Source organism: Hemitrygon akajei, chromosome 6 (genome assembly GCF_048418815.1).
Source record: "Hemitrygon akajei chromosome 6, sHemAka1.3, whole genome shotgun sequence".
NCBI lineage: Eukaryota > Metazoa > Chordata > Chondrichthyes > Myliobatiformes > Dasyatidae > Hemitrygon > Hemitrygon akajei.
The window spans coordinates 136402418-136424370 of record NC_133129.1 but is presented as its reverse complement, the minus strand read 5'-3'; the positions used below and the strand labels follow the sequence as shown (position 1 = coordinate 136424370).

The 21953-nt window shown below is 40.5% G+C and overlaps 1 protein-coding gene and 1 long non-coding RNA gene across 2 annotated transcripts in view; one reads left to right on the top strand and one right to left on the bottom strand.

Annotated features, from left to right (window-relative positions):
* tmem86a (transmembrane protein 86A) overlaps positions 1-17318 on the bottom strand; it is a 29836-nt gene extending 12518 nt beyond the window's left edge. Inside the window, exons 1-2 of the mRNA XM_073049354.1 lie at positions 16957-17318; positions 3971-4235 (exon numbers count right to left, since the gene is read on the bottom strand). Of these exons, the coding sequence (XP_072905455.1) occupies positions 3971-4235; positions 16957-16977 (286 nt within the window). The 5' untranslated portion in view covers positions 16978-17318. The remainder of the gene's footprint in view (positions 1-3970; positions 4236-16956) is intronic.
* Positions 16747-21477, top strand: LOC140729526 (uncharacterized). Its single transcript, XR_012099344.1, has 3 exons — positions 16747-16883; positions 19418-19603; positions 20084-21477. It is a non-coding gene; the product is annotated as an uncharacterized lncRNA (long non-coding RNA).
* Positions 21478-21953: the final 476 nt, after the last annotated feature.

Below are 21953 nucleotides of genomic sequence, written 5' to 3'. Positions count from 1 at the left end.
TCAAATGTCCTCTTTCTTTAAGAATTGTGGTTTCCCTTCTGCCGTCATCAATGATGCCCTCACCCACATCTCCTCCATTTCCCGCACTTTGGCCCTCACCCCATCCTCCCGTCACCACAACAGGGAGCGAGGTCCCCTTGTCCTCACCTACCACCCCACCAACCTCCGGATCCAGCACATTATCCTCTGCAACTTCCATCACCTTCAACAGGACCCCACCACTAAGCACATCTTTCCCTCTCTACCCCTCTCCGCTTTTCACAGGGATCGTTCCCTCTATGACTGCCTGGTCCACACATCCCTCCCCACAGATCTCCCACCTGGTACTTATCTCTGCAAGAGTAAGTGCTACACCTGCTTTCTTACCACCATTCAGGGCCCCAAACAGTCCTTCCAGGTGAGGCAACACTTCATTTGTGAGTCTGTTGGGGTCATCTATTGCATCCGGTGCGGCCTCCTCTACATCGGCGAGACCCGATGCAGATTGGGGGACCGCTTTGTCGAGCACCTCTGCTCCATCCGGCACAACAGACAGGATCTCCCGATTGCCATCTGCTTCACATTCCCATTCGGATATGTCCATACATGGCCTCCTCTACTGCCATGATGAAGCCAAACTCAGGTTGGAGCAACACCTCATATACCGTCTGGGTAGTCTCCAGCCCCTTGGTATGAACATCGAGTTCTCCAACTTCCAGTAATTCCCTCCCTCTCCCTTCCCCCATCCCACTTTCACTCTGCCTCCTCTTCTAGCTGCCTATCACCTCTCTCATGATTCTGCCTTCTTCTACTACCCATAGTGCTTTCCCCTTACATTCTTTCTTCACCTCTCTGGTCTATCCCCTCCTTGCTTCCCCTCCTCCACCCCTTGATCTTTCCTCTGATTGGTTTTTCTCCTGGCACCTACCAGCCTTCTCCTTCCCACCCTCCCCCCACCTTCTTTATTGGGCCCCTGCCCCTGCCCCCTCCCTCTTCAGTCCTGACGAAGGGTCTTGGCCCAAAACATTGACTGCTCGTTTCCACAGATGCTGCCAGACCTGCTGAATTCCTCCAGCTTGTTTGTACGTGTTGATCTGACCACAGCATCTGCAGTGTACTCTGTGCTTACAGTGTTGTAGAAGCTGGCCGGCGCGTCAGAAGACAGGCCAGCTGGCGGGTTGGTGTCTGGGTGCAGACTATGTTGCTGCCTGCTACTCAAAGGCAACAGTTAGTGCGCGAAGGCGGTGTGCAGTGTGACTGTGAATGACTGTCTTGGATGTTTCTCTTGCAGTCACAGACCCTGATGGACATTGATAATGTAAGATGCTACAGACCTTTTTTCCCTTGTCGGGTGGTGAGGCAGCAACGTGGTCTCAGCTGTAGCGAGGACTAAGCCTCAAGCTAGTGTTGTATGGTGTTCATGCTCGGTTAGGGGCCGGCCTCTCTCGCTGGTCCTCCAGTGTTCGATCGGCAGAATGACAGGCTGGATGGCCAGGAACTATACCATCAATTTGTGGAACATGTCACTCAGGCTCTAGGACTATGTACACGTTTGTTGCGTGAGTATTTTTTTCACTCTTGCTGTTTTCAATGTGCTGTGTATGTTTTGGCTCCAGAGAAACACTCAAATTCTGGCTGTATTCTTGTATGTTTGAATTAAACTTGATTTGATGTGATTTGAAATTTAGCTCAGAGTCAGTAACACCTAAATTCTTTACTCCTGGCTTTATAAGGCCAAATGATCAAGTTTACTTCTAAGATTCACACTTTTTTTTATTGCTACCAATAACTATAATTTCTGCTTCTTTCTATATTTAGTTAAAGGAAATACAAACTCATCCATTCCGCAATACTAATCGGACACTGGACCAGAGGATTTAGAGCCTTGGGTGAGCTGGCATAATAGACAGATAGAATTGTGTGTCATCTGCATAGCTGTGGTAATTCACCTTGTGCTTTGAAAAAACTCTCACTTAATGGGAGCAAGCTGAGTAAGAACAACAGGTCAATAATTGATCTTTACGGCAAACCAAATACAATATCATGGATTTTAGATGCACAATCACCACAGCTAACAAAGAATTTTTGTCCTGTTATTGCAACTGAAACTAACACATGGCAGTACCAGAAAGACCTACTGGTGATGCCCAGTGACTAATCAGCAGCAAAAACCAAAGGGAACTACTAAATACCTTATTAATAACACTTTATTAATAACGATCAATGTTAACAATGGAGAAGCGAGCAAAGGGTGGTTGAGGCAAGTGGAGGCAAGGCATGGTCGAGGCAAGTGGAGGCAGAGGTGGAGATGCTGGCAAGAATGGTGGTGGCAAGCGGAGGCAAAGGAGCGGTCTTCGCAGAGTCTAGGCAGTCGTGCCTTCACCGAGAGCAAGGAAAGTCTCAATGTCTGATTGATTTAAATGGTGGACTGAATTGGAAAGGTCGGGTACGACTGGATCATAGCGGTGGGGGCCAGGACCCAGAGCGGCCCAAAAGCAAGGAATGACCTGATGTTTAGACAATTTAAACGCTGGGCGAGATTGAAAAGGTCAGGGTGTCGGGACTGGAGGCAAGGCAAGGGCCGGTTCTGCTTGCAGCTTCGCGATGTTTACCAGCTCTGTGATGAACTGAGGCTGTGACCTGCTCTGGCTGCAGAGATGAATGGCTTTGCGTCTGTGGTCTTGCGATGTTTACTCAGCTCTACGATGAATTGAAGCTGTGGCCTGCTCCAGCTGCAGTGATGGCTGGCATTGCATCTTTCATGGGGCTCCAGTTCTGTATGCTATTTGCTTGCTTTTATTGTTTGCACGGCTTGTTTTTGGTCCCTCTCTGTGCATTGAGAGTTTGACAGTCTTTTTTTAAAATTGTTCTTTTGTGGTTTCTTTGTTTTGTGGCTGCCTGTAAGAAGACGAATCTCAAGGTTGTACAATGTATACATACTTTGATAATAAATGTACTTTGAACTTTGACTAAGGCGGTTTATGAAAATACTGTGCTCAAATCTAAGAGAACAAGAACTGACATGTTACCTGCTTTGCCATTAACCTGTAAGTCACTAACTACTTTAAAGAATGCACTTTCTGTACCATGATTTGATTTAAAACCTGACTGATAATTGAATTTTAAAAACATCTATTCTTGACAAGTAATTGCTTAACTGCTGAAAAACTACTTTTTCTAAAATTTTACCTAGAAAAGGCAGGTTGGAATTAAGTCTAAAATTGCACAAAACAGAGCAGTCTAGGTTATTTTTCAGAATCAAGAAGCCACCAACAGATTTGGAATCATCCACAGGGATTGCAGGATTTCAGACAGCAGGCAACAAAAACAATCTGCTTTGTACAGCTATCAAATTATTTGAAAATGTAAAGAGCTTTATTTAGTAAAACACTCAGGACCACAGAGGTGCCTGACTACATGTTCAACACTGTTGGATGTTATTCTGAACATACTTTGAATTCACTACTTTAAGACATTACAGTAGAATATCTCCAAATAAACTTAGTAAACTTAAAGAGCGTTCAGGAAATCTTCCAAAATATAACACACACACACTTGGATTCACCTGTATTTCAAGCTCCCACTCCCCAAAAACTAGTATCACTAGTACATGATCATTGATATTTCATACCATTTATGTAATCACTGTGACATAACTCCATCAATCCATACTACCTAGGATTTCAAGCCCCGATAACTGGGATCTCCCATAATCAACAAACTGCATCTTGAGCTGTCAGAAGCTCCACTTTCACCCTTTATCCTTACACTGAGATCTCATACTGCCAATAGTCAGAAGTCACTCCATTCATACACACTAAGATCTCACACCATCTCCTTATTACAATCATACACAATAGTACTATTATTGGAATCTCAATCGTGTGCAGACACTGAAGCACTTCTATTAAAAGAGCAAAAAGGAATACATTTTAATTTTTCATGTGCAACCAGTGTTGTGCAGCTTAAAACATTTTCTTGAGAAACTCACCGTGAACAAAGTATCCTTGTTCCTGCCAGATAAGAAATGCATCCCCCAAAGAAGAAAATATCAGGCCTGCCAAGATCTTTCTTGCACTGGGATGTGTTCCTAGGAAGTTGATTCCATGAGCTAGCAAGAATACCCAGAGACAGAAGATAGGTAGACACTTGATCAATGCACTGAACCACGATGGACTAGAGGTTGGCAGCCAGAGGACAAAATATACACAGGTGGCCTTAAAGAAAGGTACCAACTTAGGCCCCTCACATTTAACCTAAAAAAAGAAAACACAATAAGTAACTATACTGATACCAGAATGTTTGTACACTTACCTGATATAACAGAAGTTTTTATTCAATTTTTTTCCAGTAATCTTTCTGAATGTTCTCTACCTTATTTATGTCATTATGGTTATTACTGATGAATTTAATCAATTCTTGAATTGTGAAGTATTTGTAATTTATTAAGCACATTCTTACACTGAGTTAGCAATGTTCCTCAGGTTCACACCACAGTGCAATTAATCAACTCAGTCACTCTTCCTCCACAAACTTTCCAAAACTTTAACAATTCAAACTAATAACTGCTTCCTGATTTATCAGGGACATTTTTATGCCTTTGTGCCTCCAGCAGAGAGAGCACTTGGAAATGATAATGAAATCTGGAGCACAATCTGCCTATAACTTTTTAATCATTAACTAAATTAAGAAATTCTACACAGTGCAACCTGAATTTCTGATATGCACTCCTGATGGGTGTAGCTTTTTAATCAGAGACATTTTTAGGTGCTAATTTTAATTTGTGGTGTGTGGGAAAGGGAAAAAGAGTAAGGGGGAAGGTGGGTAAATCAAGCTTGATAAAGAATATTTTAACTCTCAAGCTAAAATCAAAACTTAGCACTCAAAGGATTCTGGACAGCAGTGATTGTAGTAATAATAATTGGCAGGAAGGTAAGTGGAATTCAGATGTGATTTTGATTGGTAGAACTATGGAAACCATAGTTAACTATAGTTCCTTTATCACTATGTCAAGAAAGATGAAAATCAGTCAAATTTCAATGTCTCACCATTTTCCAATGAGTATAAAACCAATCTAGCTCACACATGAAAGGCTGGCATTTAGGACTTGGTAGCAGCCTGATTTCTCACACTTAGGCAACAGTACTTTAGACCAGAATTTGAGACGAAAGAAATACAGGCTCTGCCCACAAAGCTGGAATCAATTAATAGCACCATATGCTGACACACATCCTTGATGTAAAAACAGAAAATTCTGGAAATATTCAGCTGGTCTGAAGGAGGATCTTTAAACCGTATTGTTAGTTCTGACCTACTGATTGTTACCGGCATGTTGTTTTGATTTCAGATATTCAGAACTGACAGATTTTCTGCTGATTTTCATGTAACTATGAGAGTTTAATTAACATTTTGGGAACAGTACTGCTCCACACAAATCTTTGCTTTTAGGGGGTATCACATTTTTCTTCAGCAAGAAATTTCTGACTGGTCAGCATACATATCTACATTTCCGTTAAGGTTACTTTAGCAGAAAACAGAAGCCTGCTGATTGCGGACTATTTGTGCATTGTCTGAAGTTTCACTACTCGTTTGAGGTTTGTCATGCGCTAACAGCCACATGAATAACAAAGCTACAAGATTAATACCCTAATACAGTACAGTCAGCAAACACTTCCACAGAATATCAAAAAGTGGCTTAGACTACTGTAATCTTATGGTTCTATCTCTTCATTTGGAGAATCATAGTTCAGTGTGACACCTGACCCTGAACAGCAGCAGTTTTAATTTTGCACAGGCTAAAGTATTAGCAAACAATGACTGTGCTGGTATCCATTTTGATTGTTGTAGTTCAATAGCTTCTATCACTACTGTACATCCCAAGTGATTTTTGCTTTTCTCCAATGCAAGAAAAAACAATTAAAAGCCTTTCCTAGGTTCAGTTTCCCTCATTTTCTATTACTCACTGATGCATTGATCTTTCTCAGCTATTGTAGCCGATTCTAATTTATTCTTGCATGCTTTTCAAATGAATTTTTTACCCATTGTAATCAACAGGCACTGTTGCAAAATGTACCTGTTCCTGTTTACATAGCAAGACTCGTTACACATCTCTTACAAATTTTGAGTTCTAGTTCACCAGATTTAAGCTGATTCTTTGCAGTTCATCCCAAGGAAAATGACAAGGAAACACAGTAAATCTAGTTAATAGGGCATCCAACAGAGGTTAATTTTATCATCGCTTTCTCTGAGCCATCTGATGAGGTCAATTCCTTTCATTTCAGTATAAATACTGGGCATGCAGACCACATTTAAGCAAAATAGTTAGTGACACTGAACCAATTGTTTATTTATAGAATATCTGAGGTTCATGACTTATTTCCATACAAGCTGTGTAGTTTACATAAAGAAAAGTTGGCAATAGAGAACACTACACTTTATTAGCTTCTCTCCTGATAAGTTACATAACTGTATCCTTCCATTTTTTTCTACAACTATGTGAAAGACACCCCAGGTTCGGAATACCATGATTAGGTAGAAAGTAAAGCTCTCTGTTACCTAATCAAGCACTCCAAGATAAAGTACCACAGAGCAAGTGGTTCTATCATACAAATATAAATCAAAGCTCCAATCTTTGTCTCTAAAGGATTTAGCCACATCCTGATGAGACCATTCCCGTCACGTCTACCAATATCACAATTTCTTTCAACAAAGCATGAAATTATCCCAGTTTCAGCTAAAGTTAACAAACAATGAAGGAACAAGAGGCTTATATATTTTTTTCTTAATTGTTGCATCCAAGAAAGAAGCTATATTCAGTTAGCTGAGACAATTTGGACCAAAAATATGAAAGACCAGTATTTAAATCAGAGAAAAAATAAATCATGAAAGTAAGGCAAGACAGTTATACATTACCCAATGCTAATTGCAGTTCTTCAAGCACAAGACTTTCTTCCCCACTATTCATAGAAAACTCAAGAGGGTTTAATCTCACATTTTTTTCTGGCTTTACCTTTAACCTCAGTGGAATGTGTGGACTGATGACACAGGACAGAGCCCAGAGGAAAATTTTGTATCCATGCACCACATGACAGGAGAACAGCTCCTTCCACTTTTAGATCAATTATTTACGGGGTTTAAGAAAAATAGAATCATACTTTAATTATACATTTTTAAAATAATTGCTCAGTCACCTGGTCTAACCATCCACACACTACTCCAACAGACTTCAAACAATTTTTCCCTCTTTCATTGTCTATGGACATTTGAATGACAGTATAGAGGCACATCATCAAAGTGTTATGTACAATGCATGTTGAACGTCTTTATGGTTGGCTTCCAAGCAAGGAACAAGACACATTACTACTACCTAATTTTGCAATTGATGTGCACCGGAGAGTTTAAAATAACACATTTCAAAGGTTTTGCAAATAAGACAGTAGATTAGATATCATTGTTCTACCTCTGAAACTTGAGTTGAAATTAAACCTAGATTAAACCAGATGAATGCCACTCTCAGGGAGGAGTCCTGACGAAGAGTCTCGGCCCGAAACTTTGACTGCTCGTTTCCACAGCTGCTGCCCGACCTGCTGAGTTCCTCCAGCGTGTTGATCTATCTGAATTAGCCATTTATTATTGAGCACAGACAACTAAACTCTAATTTGACACAGAAAGATGACTTCTATGTTCAACTGGTCAAGGTTGATTTTGAATCCAAGAACATAACTGGTACGAGTAAAAGAGACATCATACAGGCACAGTGGAAATTGTTTTTATAAGACTGGCAACCGAGACACATCTTTAAAGATATCATTATTAGGTTAAGGTAATCATTGGAAGTGAATGTTTTATGTCCATCTCTAACAGTCCTATGGAAAGTGGGGGTAAGCTATCTGTTGAGTTGCCTCAGTCTTTGCTGCACTGCTATTCCCAGAGTACTGTGAGGAAAGAATTTCAACAATCTGAAGCAGGAATTGTGATGTACTCTCACATTACACTGATTTACGAATTGGAGGGTAACTTTGAAATGTAACATTTAAATACATCTGATTGCATCGTTTTCCTCAGTGGGAGGTGCTGTTAAAGAGACCTTGACAGGCTGCTGCAGTACATTTTGTAGACACTGTAATTAGACTGCAGTGACTGCATGAATGGTAGGAATGATTGTAAGGGTAAAGCTAGATTCCCAAGCATGTCAACTACTTTATCTTGGATTTTCAGTTGAACTTCAAAGATGTTTAAATTACAAATTCCAGCAAAACAGATGACTTCCACGACAATTCTAACATGGCATATAGATAATGGATATAGACTGCAGAGTAAAAGGTAACTGGCATGTCACAGCATTCCCTATCTCTCAGTTGCTCTTGTAGTCACAGTATTATTCTTGACCAGTGCAGTTACAGTATTACTAATAATGGAAACCTCAAAAATATTATGAGAGACTCCTTGACAGTAATATTGTTGAACGTCAAAGGAGCAGGTGTAGACACTCATGTTGGAGATAGCCAATGCTTGACATGTGTTACAAATGACACCTGACATCATAATTGTTATACAATTCTTGCTGCATTATCTGTAATTGTTTGAAGAGGCAGAAATAGAATTACACACATATCAATCATCAGCAAATATGAAAGGAGGTAATTGAAAGAGTTGTATAAAACAGTTGGGGTATAACACTGCTCTCTGAGCTATGTCTGTAGTAGGGTCCTATAAAAAGTATTGACATAGAACTAATTATGGCTAATAATGTATGGGTGTAAGGAATAGAGTGTGCAAAAAGGGAGAGGTTTTAAATTATGTCATGGGCATGATTTAATTGTAAATGAAGTGTTAAGAACAAGCTTTGGGAAAGCCTGCAAGGGACCATAGACAGAATGGTCAGATGTGGGAGTTGGCTATTTCAAGGGATAACCAGAGTCAACTAACTGCTTTCACAAACAGAAATGAGGAAAGCAACATTGAACTGATGGAAGACTGTTCTATGAATTATATACTGTTATGAGTATAAATTATACCAGTGTTTTAGCAGCAATTCATCTGTAACTACTTACAATTTTATATAATATTTATCACAGTAAATTCTCAAGATTAATAACCTTTTAGAGAGAGAATGAGCTATAACATTCTTGACTAGTTTTATTTTACTGACATGAGCTCAGGACAAACTCAGATTACAGGTATAGGTGTCCCCCGCTTTTCAAATGTTCGCTTTACGTCAACTCGCTGTTATGAAAGACCTACATTGGTTACCTGTTTTCGCTAACAGAAGGTGTTTTCACTGTTACGAGAAAACGTCAGCGCACAAAAAAAAGGCAGCACGCGCCGAGCAGCCAAGTTCCTCTCCCGGAACTGCATTCTAGCCGGCATTGCTTAAACACGTGCCTGTGAGCATCTGTGCTTTATGTCGATTTATTTTGTGCATCTGTTAGCAAGATGAGTTCTAAGGTATCGGAAAAGCCTAAAAGAGCGCGTAAGGGTGTTACACTTAGCGTAAAACTAGACATAATTAAGTGTTTCGATCGTGGTGAACGAAGTAAAGACATAGTGAGTTTGGCTAAGGGTTTGTGGAAGTTGACGAAGATGATGTTGAAGAGGTTTTGGCATCCCATGACCAAGAACTGAGAGATGAAGAGCTGATGAAGAGGAAAGGATAACAATTGAAACCAAACGCAGTAGCGAACGGCCCGAAAGTGAAGTCATCCTGGAACTGAACGGGAAGCAATTGCGTGAGATTTTCCCTGCGATTGACAACGCTGCAATGATTGCAGAAAAGTATGACTTTAACTTTGAAAGGGTACGTAGGTTTAGGGCATATTTGCAGGACAGTTTGAGTGCTTACAAAGAACTGTATGATAGAAAAATGCGCAAGGCTAAGCAGTCAATCATACTGTCATTTTTCAATCCTTCCACATCAGCCACTGCAAACAACGAAACTCGACCTTCGACATTGAGGCAGGCAGACATAGAAGAAGGTGACCTGCCTGCCCTGATGGAAACAGACGACGATGAGATGACACCCCAGTCTCCTCTACCTCCCACCACCCCAACCTCCGACGACTCAGCCTAACACACCATCATCAGTGTCCTCACTGTCTTCCCAATTCCGGTAAGTGAAACTACACTGGGCATACATTATTTCTACTTTATATAGGCTGTGTATTTTTACGTGTTATTTGGTAGCTTCATAGCTTAAAGGTTACTGGAAAGAGTGCTTCTGCCAGGAGCGCTTGCCGCTGTGTGTTTTTACCGCGAGTGCTGCCAAGAGCGCTTGTGTGAGATTTTTACTGCGGTGGACAGTGCTGCAATAATTGTAGAAAAGTATTCCTGCATTATATAGGCTGTGTATTTATCAGATCATTCCTGCTTTTACTATATGTTACTGTTATTTTAGGTTTTATGTGTTACTTGACATGATTTGGTAGATTATTTTTTGGGTCTGCGAACGCTCACAAAATTTTCCCATATAAATAAATGGTAATTGCTTCTTCGCTTTACGACATTCCGGCTTACGAACCATTTCAAAGGAACGCTCTACCTTCGAATAGCAGGGGAAACCTGTATAAGTGAGAATGACTACTTTTCTACTCAGTTACTGGGTTAGCAATAACTGAGAATGAAAAATATTCCTGGAGCCTTCTTATATTTTAGCTGTGTAACTGTGTACTTCTATTCACCACTGATTACTTACTTCTGCCTACACAACACTGCTTTTGTTGTTTAGTACCAGTTTAATTTTTACTTAAATTCTACTGCCACTGGTTTGGATTTACAAGATGTCTACTGATAATTAGTCCAGAAATCTGGATTAGTATTCCATCAATGTTTCCAAAAGGAAAAGTGAAGTTTTATACTAATTTTCTGTACTTATCTGAGGTTATTTAATGCTAACAATGTGTCTGCAAAAATGCATTCCATTCTTCTAAGTTACTTTTTACCTCTTTGTGGAGTACAAACTCATCTAAAAAGTCTCGAGCAAACCAACAAACAGCATTCCAAGAAAATTCCAGGATCTCAGCACAAAATCTCAATTATTTATTCATCTTTATAGATGCTACCTGACCTGCTAACTTCCTCCAGCATTTTCTGTGTGTTGCTCTGGCTTTCCAGCATCTGTAGAATCTCTTGTGTTTCCAAGAAAATAGATATTTTGTTTTGGATGTTCTTCTAATATGCATTAATTATTTAAAAGTACAATTATATGTAAACTTATACTTCTAAATATTTCAGAATGTTACATGTGATAAATTTGGATTTTAGAGTAATAAAAATATGCAGAAATTATACCTGCAGGTCTAATGTCCTTTTGACTACAAAAAACTCCTCATAAAAAACTTGCAGATTTCCCCTTATATGAACTATTGTCTCAATGAATTCCTTCTGCTGCACTTAAATAAGGGTGCAGCAAATAGCAGCAATTTGCTAAATTTGATGAAAATCAAACAGAGACAGACAGTGGAACTCTGATTGATAAATAAAAAGTAATGGAAATACACATCAGGTCAGGCAGCATCAGTGAAAACACAAAAAGGGTCCTTTGGTATCACAACAGGGAAAGAGAGGGAAAAGGTTGTACAGTTTGAGAAGACATTTCAGGGTGGAGGAAGAGAAAAACAGGACCACGATTATACCTCTGATAGGCTGAGGCCGGGCTGCAACAGTAATAAGCTATTGATTAACCTGCCTGGTTAAACTGTGAGAGAGAAAAAAAATTAAACTGTAAATATTTTGAAAGACAGGAGATCTGGCAGTGTCAGTTGGAAAGACAAAAACAGATTTAATTTCACAGCTTTTACAAGTTCCTTCTTTGCTTTCTCTCTCACGAACTACTGTCACTCAGCTTCATCGACATCTTATCGCAACAGCAACTCTGGTCTCAGTCTACCAAAGATATTACTTCTGCTTGATCCCTTCCACCTCCATCTTTTGAGATAAAGAACAAAAATTAGCAAAGTTTCAATCATTTGCTATACATGTCTGATCGTGGCAGAATCCTTACCAGATTCATAACAAAAGATGGTCACTTGCTGAAGGGCTAACAGAATCCACTGAACTCGAATTCCAAGAGAGTGAAGAATATTAGATTAACCTTGAAAGTAATTTTGATATATGTTCTTTTTTAAACTGTAACTGCAAAGACACCCTTCTAAAGGGTAAATTAGAACATATGTAAGTTTGTTTCTTGTTAGCCGACTCCTTTCCCCAAGTTACACTTGCCTGGAAATTGGGATTTAAAAAATGAATTGAAGACTAACAATTAAAATTCAAGAAGTAAAAATTTTAAAAATACATTTTGATGCAGTCAATCCAAAATAAGAAATCTGAAAAAATACAGCAGACATATCATGCCTGATCTGTTGAGCATTTCATTTTCAAGAAAGACAATCATCCTCAGAAAACAGAAAGCTCCAAATAATTTTTTCAGCACAAACATGAGGAAATCTGCAGATGCTGGAAATTCAAACAACACACACACAATGCTGGTGGAACACAGCAGGCCAGGCAGCATCTATAGGGAGAAGCACTGTCGATGTTTCGGGCCGAGATCCTTCGTCAGGACGGATGTCAACCGTCAACCGAAACGTCAATAGATGCTGCCTGGCCTGCTGTGTTCCACCAGCATTTTGAAATAATTTTTTCACCTCATTTTTAGGATGTGTCCTCACTTGCATGGCCAGCAATTATTGTCCATCTTCAGTTATCTAAGGTGATGGCAGACACTTTTTGTGAACTTCTAAAGTGTCTGCATTATCCTATAATGCTGCCAGGGTACACAGTTCCAGAAACAATGATTGAGAACACTGTCTGACTCACATGGGAGGATGGACCTTTTCTAAATAACTTTCAGCCCTTAACCTTCTAAAGAAGATCAGTGTATATTGAAATACTACTGAAGAAAGTTGGTGAGTTGTTACAGTATTTCTTGAAGGTATCAAATACTGAAGCCACAAATGTAGTTGAGGGATGGATATTTAAGCAAATGCATAATGCCAAATAGGCAGGCTAATATGACCAGAGGGCTATCAGGCCTCTAGATCAGAGATGATATCTGAAACCATGATATTTCCAAAGGAACTTCTGCAGTAATGTTCTGAAGATGAGCTAACTGAACTTCAGCAAGCACAGTCATTCTCTTTTGTGTCAGATATGACCCCAGAATCCAGAAAGCCTTCACCCAATTGCTTTTGATTTCAATTTTACTACCTGGTATCTAACTTGATTTATTACTATTTTGATATCACTTTCACCTTACCAATGGAAATCTGAACAGTATCTGTATTTGAATACTGCTTAGATTACCCCTTGCCTGGCCTCACCCATCACTTACCAGCTTGTACTCATTCTCCTCCCCCACCCCCACACAAACTTCTTATTCTGGCTTCTTCCTTTCCAATTCTGATGAATGGCCTCAGTCTGAAACATCAGTTGCTTAGATGCTGCCTGATCTGCTGAGTTGCTCCAGCATATTGTATGAATTACTCTGGACTTTGAGCATCTGCAGAATCTATTGTGTTTATCCATATTTGGACTAAGGTTGTTAATTGGCCAGGTTTGGTTTATCTTGCTTTAGAAACAAAAGCAAGCATTGTCAAGATAAGTTTGGCAAGCTGACATACAGCATTGTGCATATAGTATAAACTGATGCATCAAAGAAGGAGATACATATCAAGGCACCATAAAACAAACCCGTTTGTTATGTATTGAACATTTTAGTTCCTGCTGGACACATCAATGATTTTTTTCATCACATCCCTATCCTAAATCAAGAGGCACTGAGGATTCATGATACAAATCGCTTGACACACACATTCAATCCCTCAAGTGCACTTGTAGCCATGTTATACTCTGTCCAACCCCACTAAGATTCAGGCTTTTCACATTATCCCACCCAATTCCACACAAGATGTCCAAAGGGAAACATAGTGAGGACATTGTCACTGAAGCCAGGGACACATGTCCACTTACGCCACAAAAATCCTACAAAAATATAGCTTAAAAGTCCTTACCCAAGCGAAGCAAAAATGTAGATTCTGTTGAAACAAGATTTAGAGAACCTGTATATATACATGCTTATAAGGGAAGACTGGGTAAGCATGACTAGAAAAAAAACATCTGCTGATAAAGTTCCAGGAAAAGGCCAGTAGCGTCATGAAAGATCCCATCCACCTGTTTGAGAACTATCTGTACCACTCCCATCAGGGAGGAGGCTGCATAGCATCCACACCGAGGTCACCAGACTCCTCCAACAACTAACTCACCCTTTCACTACCCCCACCACCACATCATACACTCCTGTGCCTAGGGTCACTTTGTAGACACATAATCAATGTATATAAGCTATCTTATAAATGTATTGACTGTGGTGTTTTTTTTCTTATTGTGTGTTTTAATGAGCTGCATCGGATCCAGAGTAGCAATTATTTTGTTCCACTTTACACTTGTGTACTGGAAATGACATTAAACAATCCTGATCGGAACACATCAGGATTCATTAGTTATATCCGAAACAGCCCAATTCTGTGCTGTTGCCTCCATATTACTCTATGTTTGTTTGAATACAACTTCTCAGTTGAAGCCTGCAAGTTGTTCACATCCTTCTATAGGCCAGTATGTGATGGAACATTATTATGGAAATCATGAAGTGCCTGGATGCATAGTAGAGAGTATACTGACTGATTGTACCATGGCTGATATGAAAACTCCAATGCCCTTGAATGGAAAAGCTACAAAAAATACTGGATTCAACCCAGACCATCACCAGTAAAATCCTCCCCACCAATGAACACACGTACAAGGAGTGCTGACGCAGGAAAGCAATCTCCTCATAGAGGACCCCCACCATCCAGGCCATGCTTTCTTCCCACTGTTGCCATCAGGAAGCATGTACAGGAGTCTTAAGTCCCACACCACCAAGTTCAGGAACAGTTATTACTCTCAAGCATCAGGCTCCTTCACTCACCCTAGCACTGAATAATGTATGAACTCACTTTCAATGACTCTACAACACATGTTCTCAGAACTTATTATTTATTTATTATTTTGTTTTGCACAATTTGTTGTCTTTTGCACTTCTACATTTCCATCTTTGTGTGCAGTTTTTCCATTGATTCTCTTGTGTTTCAAAGTTCAAAGTAAATGCAACATCAAAGTACATATATGTCAACATATACAACACCAAGATTCATTTCCTTGTGGGCATACTAAATAGTTCCATAGAATAATAACCATAACAGAATCTATGAAAGTCAGCACCAACTTGGGCATGCAACCAACTTGCAAAAGACAGCAAACTGTGCAAATATAAAAAGGAAGAAATAAAAATAATAATAATAATAATAAATAAGCAATAATTATTGAGTATGCGAGGAGTCCTTGAAAGAAAGTCCTTTGGAGGTAGGAAGAGTTCAATGATGGTGAAGTGAAATTGAGTGGAGTTATCCCCAAGAGCCTGTTTTTTAATTTACTATGAACACCCACAAGAAAATGAACCTCAGGATAGTATATGGTGATGTACATGCCCTTTGATAATAAATTTACTTTGAACTTTGACTTGACAGGACTAAGACATCTAAAGATGAAAAGATGCCTTCTCCAGCAGCAAAATCCCTCCCCTTGAATAGGATATTATCACTAACAAAATGGCATGTCAATCTGTTGCGAAGGATGGAGGGAGGCAGCTCATTAATAACTTCTGAAAACAAGACAAAGTGGCAATAATATCCTTATCTTTCTATCACTTTTTAAAATCATCTGTTGAGATTCAGGTATCACCAGCGCTTAAATTGCCCAAGAGAAGAGTGCTGACAGTGAAACTATGGGGGAGGGGGGGGGGGGCAAGGTGTGGCTGGAATTGTGTGGAAGTTGAAGGGTAAGCAGGAAAATTGGATTAGAGGATATGAGTGCTTGAAGGTTGATGATGATGATGCTTTGGGCCAAAGAGCCTGTATTGGTTCCATACAATTCTACAACAAACAATTGTGCTGGGAGGCCAGATCAGATCCAGGTTCTAGACCAGGGATGACGTCTAGATGGTACAGTCCTGAAGATAGTGGTATTCTCATGCACCTTGTCTTTCTCAGCAGAAGTTATGAATTTATGAGATGACATCAGAGTAACATAGGTGAGTAAATGCAAGTAATTTTGTAAATTAGATTAAGCTAGGGTTAAATCAGTGGGCTGCTGGGCAGTGTGGCTTTAAGGGCCAGAAGGTCCTGTTCTGCGCTGTATCTCTAATTAAATAAATTGAAGAAACTGTTCCAAAAGCTCAGGAGTTCAAGCAGCAATTGTGGTGACAGGACCCGTTATAGATTACCTGAACTGATGAAAGGTCATCGACGTGAAACATTAATTCTCTCCCCGCAGATGCTGCCTGGCGCACTAAATCCTTTCAGCGTTTGTGTTTTTAAACCAGTAGTTTATTTGTCCTGTAACTTAACCACTGCGTCATTTTTCTCCATTTTAACCAGCTTTTTCTCCATCCTTTCCGCCCGTAATTACTCGCCAATAGCATCTGCATTCAGCAACCACGCATGCATGTTTCTGTCACATGACGACCTTTGTCAGAATAAAACCGCACGCAAACACCAAAGGAAAATATACAATATAATAAACTAAAGAGCTTTCACCCTGTTTTTCACGGCAAGGCATTGTGCAAAAGAACCTGCGGTGTGATCTTGACCCGCGACATATTTACTAAGTGCACAGCCACAAATAACATCTGTAACCATAACTTCCCTCAGTGGGGGTTGGAGCTGCATTAAAGTTGCACAAAAATGAAGCGTCTGGTAGCTTCCTCGGGTTGGGAGTGGGAAGGGGAAGCGCGGGGGAGGGCGGGTTGAGATGCAAAGCGACAGAACGAAGTGAACGGAGTGAGTTCTGCCCCAGACACCAGCACCGGCTCAAAGGTAAACAAAGTGAGGAGAGGGCGAGTGATGAGGGCCCGTGTCCATGCCAGGCCCTCCCGGGGGGCGCGCTCACCACGGTAACCGGTGACACCATCCTCCTCTGCTGCCTGCTCGCCTCCTTCTCCTTCCCCACCGGGTCCGCTCTGATCCAGCTCCTGAGCAGACCGCGATGCCTGTTCCGGGCTCCGCTGCCGGACCCGGGGAGCCAGCCGTGCCCCGGCGCGATCGAGTTCGGCTCCGGCTCTCCGCTTTGCCCCGTCCCGCTTGTTTTCTTTTTCTCGTTTCTCTCAGACTCCCTGACGTCACCGGCGGGTTGGGGGTAGGCTCCCGGGTCACGTGACGTCACCCTGACCGCCAGTAACCCCGCCAAGGTGGTGGGGACACAGACTGATACCCGACCACTGATACCCTCATACCGACCAGTGCCATCACTCCTTTCCGCTGGAAGGCAGTAATTCCTGCCTCGGCTAAATAACTCGATCAGCTCATGATTTTTGAAATTCGCCTGGAAAATTAAAAAATTGAGAATTACCTCAATCCTTAATTTTCTAAGTGAACTTCAAATGTTTTCCAGTGGTGTTGTAGACAGTGTAAACAAAACTACGTTAGTGACGTTTGCTTATCTGGATTAATTTCAGAGATTTCCAGAATCAGAGAAAACTTCCATCACGGTTAGAGGCTATTCAGGCCGTTCAGTGCTTACCATTTCTATTATAAAGTCATCTAGTTACCCTGGAAAGAACCCAAATGCTTGTTTAAAATCTCATGTCACATAGAACATAAGACAGTACAGGCCATTTAGCCCACAATTTTGTGCTGACCTTTAACCTACTCCAAGATCAATCTAACCCTTCCCTCCCAGATAGACCTCCATTTTTCTTTCATCCACGTGCCTATGTAAGTTTCTTTAATGTCCCTAATGTATCTACCTCTACCACCACTCTGTTTAAAAAAAACCTACCTCTGACATTGCCCATATAATTACCTCTTACACCTTATAGTAATACCCCTTTTCCAGCCTGGGGAAAAGTCTCTGCCTGTCCACTTGTATCTTTTATCTTGTACATCTCTATCATGTCACCTCTCATCCTCCTCTCCAAAGAGAAAATTCCTAGCTCCTTCAACTTTACCTCATAAGACATGCTCTCTAATCCAGGCAGCATCCTGGGAGATCTCCTCTGCATCTCTCTAAAGCTTTCACATACTTGCTGTAATGAGGTAACCAAAATACTCCAAATGTGGTCCAACCAGAGCTTTTATTGTTCTGTTATTCAATTTATTCTACATTTCCTGGTTCATAGCTCTTCAGGCAATGTGTACGATTCCACTCCAACTGCTGTTCTAAACCCTTAAGGGTTTTACATGCCCCTTTCAAGTTTCCTCTCGACCTCCTCTTGTCCAGGGGGAACAACCCCACCTTCCCTTGTTTACCCTTAGTCCTTTAGTTATGGTAAGTCTCTTCTGCATCTTCTCCAAAGTCTTCACGTCTTTCCAAAGCGATGACTGGAAAATTGCAAATGTTGCAATCTTGATCAAAGTAGCAAGTAGGGATAAACAAAGGGGATACTGCAAATAGTGGAAATCTTAACCACAGTGGTAGTGAAAGTTGGAGAAACAGCATGTACAGAATTAACAGTCAGTTGAACATATGTGCATTAATTATAGAAAGCCAGCTTGGACTTGGTAAAGTTTGGTAGTGTACGTGTTTGGTTGTTGACTATCAATAGAAAGGAACTTGAAGTTTATGTCTCGAATTTGACAAAATTTTAGATGAAGTAAGAGAAAGGAAATGGTTAAGGAAGGGAATTTGTTTTGGGTGGTTTGTCCTACATTCTCATAACCATCACAATGAGGGCAATTTAATTTTGAAGAAGCTACTTATCATTAACTGTGATCGACAAAAAAATGTAGCCTGTGCCTTACATTAGCATGCTGACAAAAGACAAAATTTGATGACAGAGTATCATTAAAACAAAAAAAATACTATGCATCTGGTTGGCTTCGGCTATTAAATTCTAAAACCCAGAGGTCAAGGTCCTCACACTGATGTCTCTTTCTCTACCCGTGGTTGTCCAGTGCACCAGTAGCATTCAGCTGTTTCCAACGGACACAGAACATGCTCTGTCACGCCTCTCTCCATTATATTAACTCAGCTCATAGAAAAATATTATACATACTTCTTGCCGTTTTACTTATCCTGAAGAAATTACTTTAATTCCATGGCTCTTTGTTTCTTATCAAATACTTGCTTAAGCTTTCAAGGGCTCTGAATTCATATTATTTTTACTCACTGTGACTCTTTTCTCCCAGACTTAAATTCATTGGACCTTTATTTCCCTTGATCATTTAAATTCCCTTCCCTCTCATTGTGCCCTTGGTTCAAAACATCAACTGTTTAGTCCCCTCCACAGATGCTGCCTAACTTGTTGAGTTCCTCCAAAATTTTGTGTGTGATGATCACAACTTAACTTTAACTAACACCTTAAGGCTATTGGGTGTGGGCATTCTGATTTTATCCCTTTGAAACCCCACAGGGGAAGACAGCAGAACACACAAAATGTTGGAGGAATTCAGCAGGTCAGCCCAGCCAGCATCTATGAGAAGAATAACAATCAACATTTCAGGCCAAGATCCGTCATCAGGACTGGAATGAAGAAGGTAGAAGCCAGAATAAGAATGTGGGGGAGAGAAAAAGAGCACCAGGTGATAGGTGAAACCAGGTAAGGGGGAAAGGTCTTGTGGGTAGGGGAGAGGAGATGAAGTGAGAATCATGGAGGCAACATGTGGAAGAGGTAAAGGGCTGAAGAATAAGGAATCTGATAATAGAGGACAGTAGACGATGGGAGAAAGGAAAGGAGGAAGGGTACCAGAGAGAGGTGATGGGCAGGGGAGGAAAAGGGAAGGGGTAAAAGGGGAGCCAGAATGGGAAATGGAAAAATACAGAGGGGGAAGGGAGAGAAACAACTTTCACCCAGAGGGTGGTAAATCTGTGGAATTGACATTTCCACAGGCAGCTGGAGTCCAAATAATTGGGTGTATTTAAGATGGAGGTTGTTAGGTTCTTGATTTGTCAGAGAATAAAAGGTTACAGGGAGAAGGGCAGGAGAATGGGGTTGAAAGGGAAAATGGATCAGCCAAGATGAAATTGCAGAACAGACTCGATGGGCTGAATGGCCTAATTCTGCTCCTGTCTTTTACAGTCTCATATGGTCTAACTGGAAGTAAGAGAAATTGATGTTCATGCCACCAAGCGGGAAACTACCCGGACTTCATGTTATCAGGTTGGAGGCTGCCCAGACCTCTTCATAGATTCTGCCTGACCTGCTGAGTTCCTCCAGCATTTTGTGCGGGTTGCACTGTATTTCCAGCATCTGCAGAATTCTCATGTGTTTATGACAATAGATGAATGTTCAGCTTAATCTATGAAAATTTCAGATTGAGACCAAAGAAGCCATTAAGTGACGATCTCATGTTGTTAAAGGTCTCTCCCTGCCATTTAATGCACAGTATAAGACTGGTCTGTTTTGTCACTTAACATTCTGACTAGTTGTACATTTACGAACACTAAAACAAAAGGGGGATATTTTGGGTGTGTGGAGTTGGTGCTCAAAGACTTTTGGAATTGGCTGAACAGAGGAGTACTTTTAGTAATGGACTGAAGACAAGTGCGCTGCTCCAAAGAACACTATATGAGGTCATTCATACCCGCAGCCATTAGGCTCTACTCTGAGTCAACCTGTAACCAGGGAAGTGATGACTCCCTCCCGTTAGACTGTTTGAGGTAACTTATTTTTTATTCTTTCTACTTCTCTTCTAATATTGATACCTATGCACTTGCAATGCTACTGTGACACTGTAATTTCCTTTGGCATCAATAAAGGATCTATCTATCTTTGGGTTCTTTGACATTTTCTTTTTGCTGCTGTTATATGCCTTTAACTCATCTACATTATTACACTGGAAGCTTTGGAAAAGTGTTCATCCTTTACCTGTAAGGGGTTCCAATTAACCATAAGCATCAAGAGCTCAATATTATGGCCCGAGTCACTGCTACATATCATCAGTTAATATTGACAATGTTGCTTCATGTAGCTATGCTCATCACCAGCAATTTGTCTGGAATCAATACATGCAAAACCTGCAGTTGCTATGGAGCTGCACTCCGAGGGAATGTTGAAAAATAGAAACTTGTAAGTCTGCCATACCTGTACCTACAACGTATGGCCCTACAGTACAGAAGTCTAGACAACAGGCTTAAAGAAGGCTTTATCTTTTCACCTTTATTGCTCTTGGCATCTCTTCACAGTACAAACTTAAGGGTTCTGAAGTACGCTTCGGAAGTAAAATACCGTAATTACTAAGCCTAAGGCATCTGTGCATAATTAACTATGTTCATTGGATCGATCACTGGTCCTCAGCCTTTTTCTGCTTGTGGCCCACTTGTGACTTTCATTTACCTCTGTGGCCCCCACCTTCCATGGTCTCCACTAGTTGCTAAAGTTTTTTTTTAGCTGTACTATTCTAATATACCGTCAATATTTATGTTTTAGCAGGTTATAGGTTTTATTATATGTTATGTATACTGTTACAGGTGTATAAGAAAAATAAAACTATTTCGAAGTTTTGAATAGGATACTTTATTTATAATATATATAGTATTCTTCCAAGCAGTTATGGAAAAGTGCTTAATATTAACACTTTGAGCATATAAAGAGATCCTTGCAACTGATGCAAACTAGTGAGTTTTTGAACATCTGGTTGCAACTTAGTTACAGATAGTTGCAGATCGCCTCTTTTCACAGCATCAAGACGGTTATGAGCTTTTGATAGCAGCTGAAGAGCTTGACTAAAACAACACTGAGCAAGGTGGGAAAACCAATTAAAAATACGGTAACTGTGCTTCCTCCCAGAATTGTTGAAACTTATTTTGAATGTCACCAGTCATCCTGAAATTTTGTTTTCTGTGTTTGACTTTTGTTTGAGCTGTTATATCACTCTGTAGCTCAATAAGACGTTATTGCAATGTGGTGTCAACATCATTCACATTCACCCCAAATGGATCCACCACCC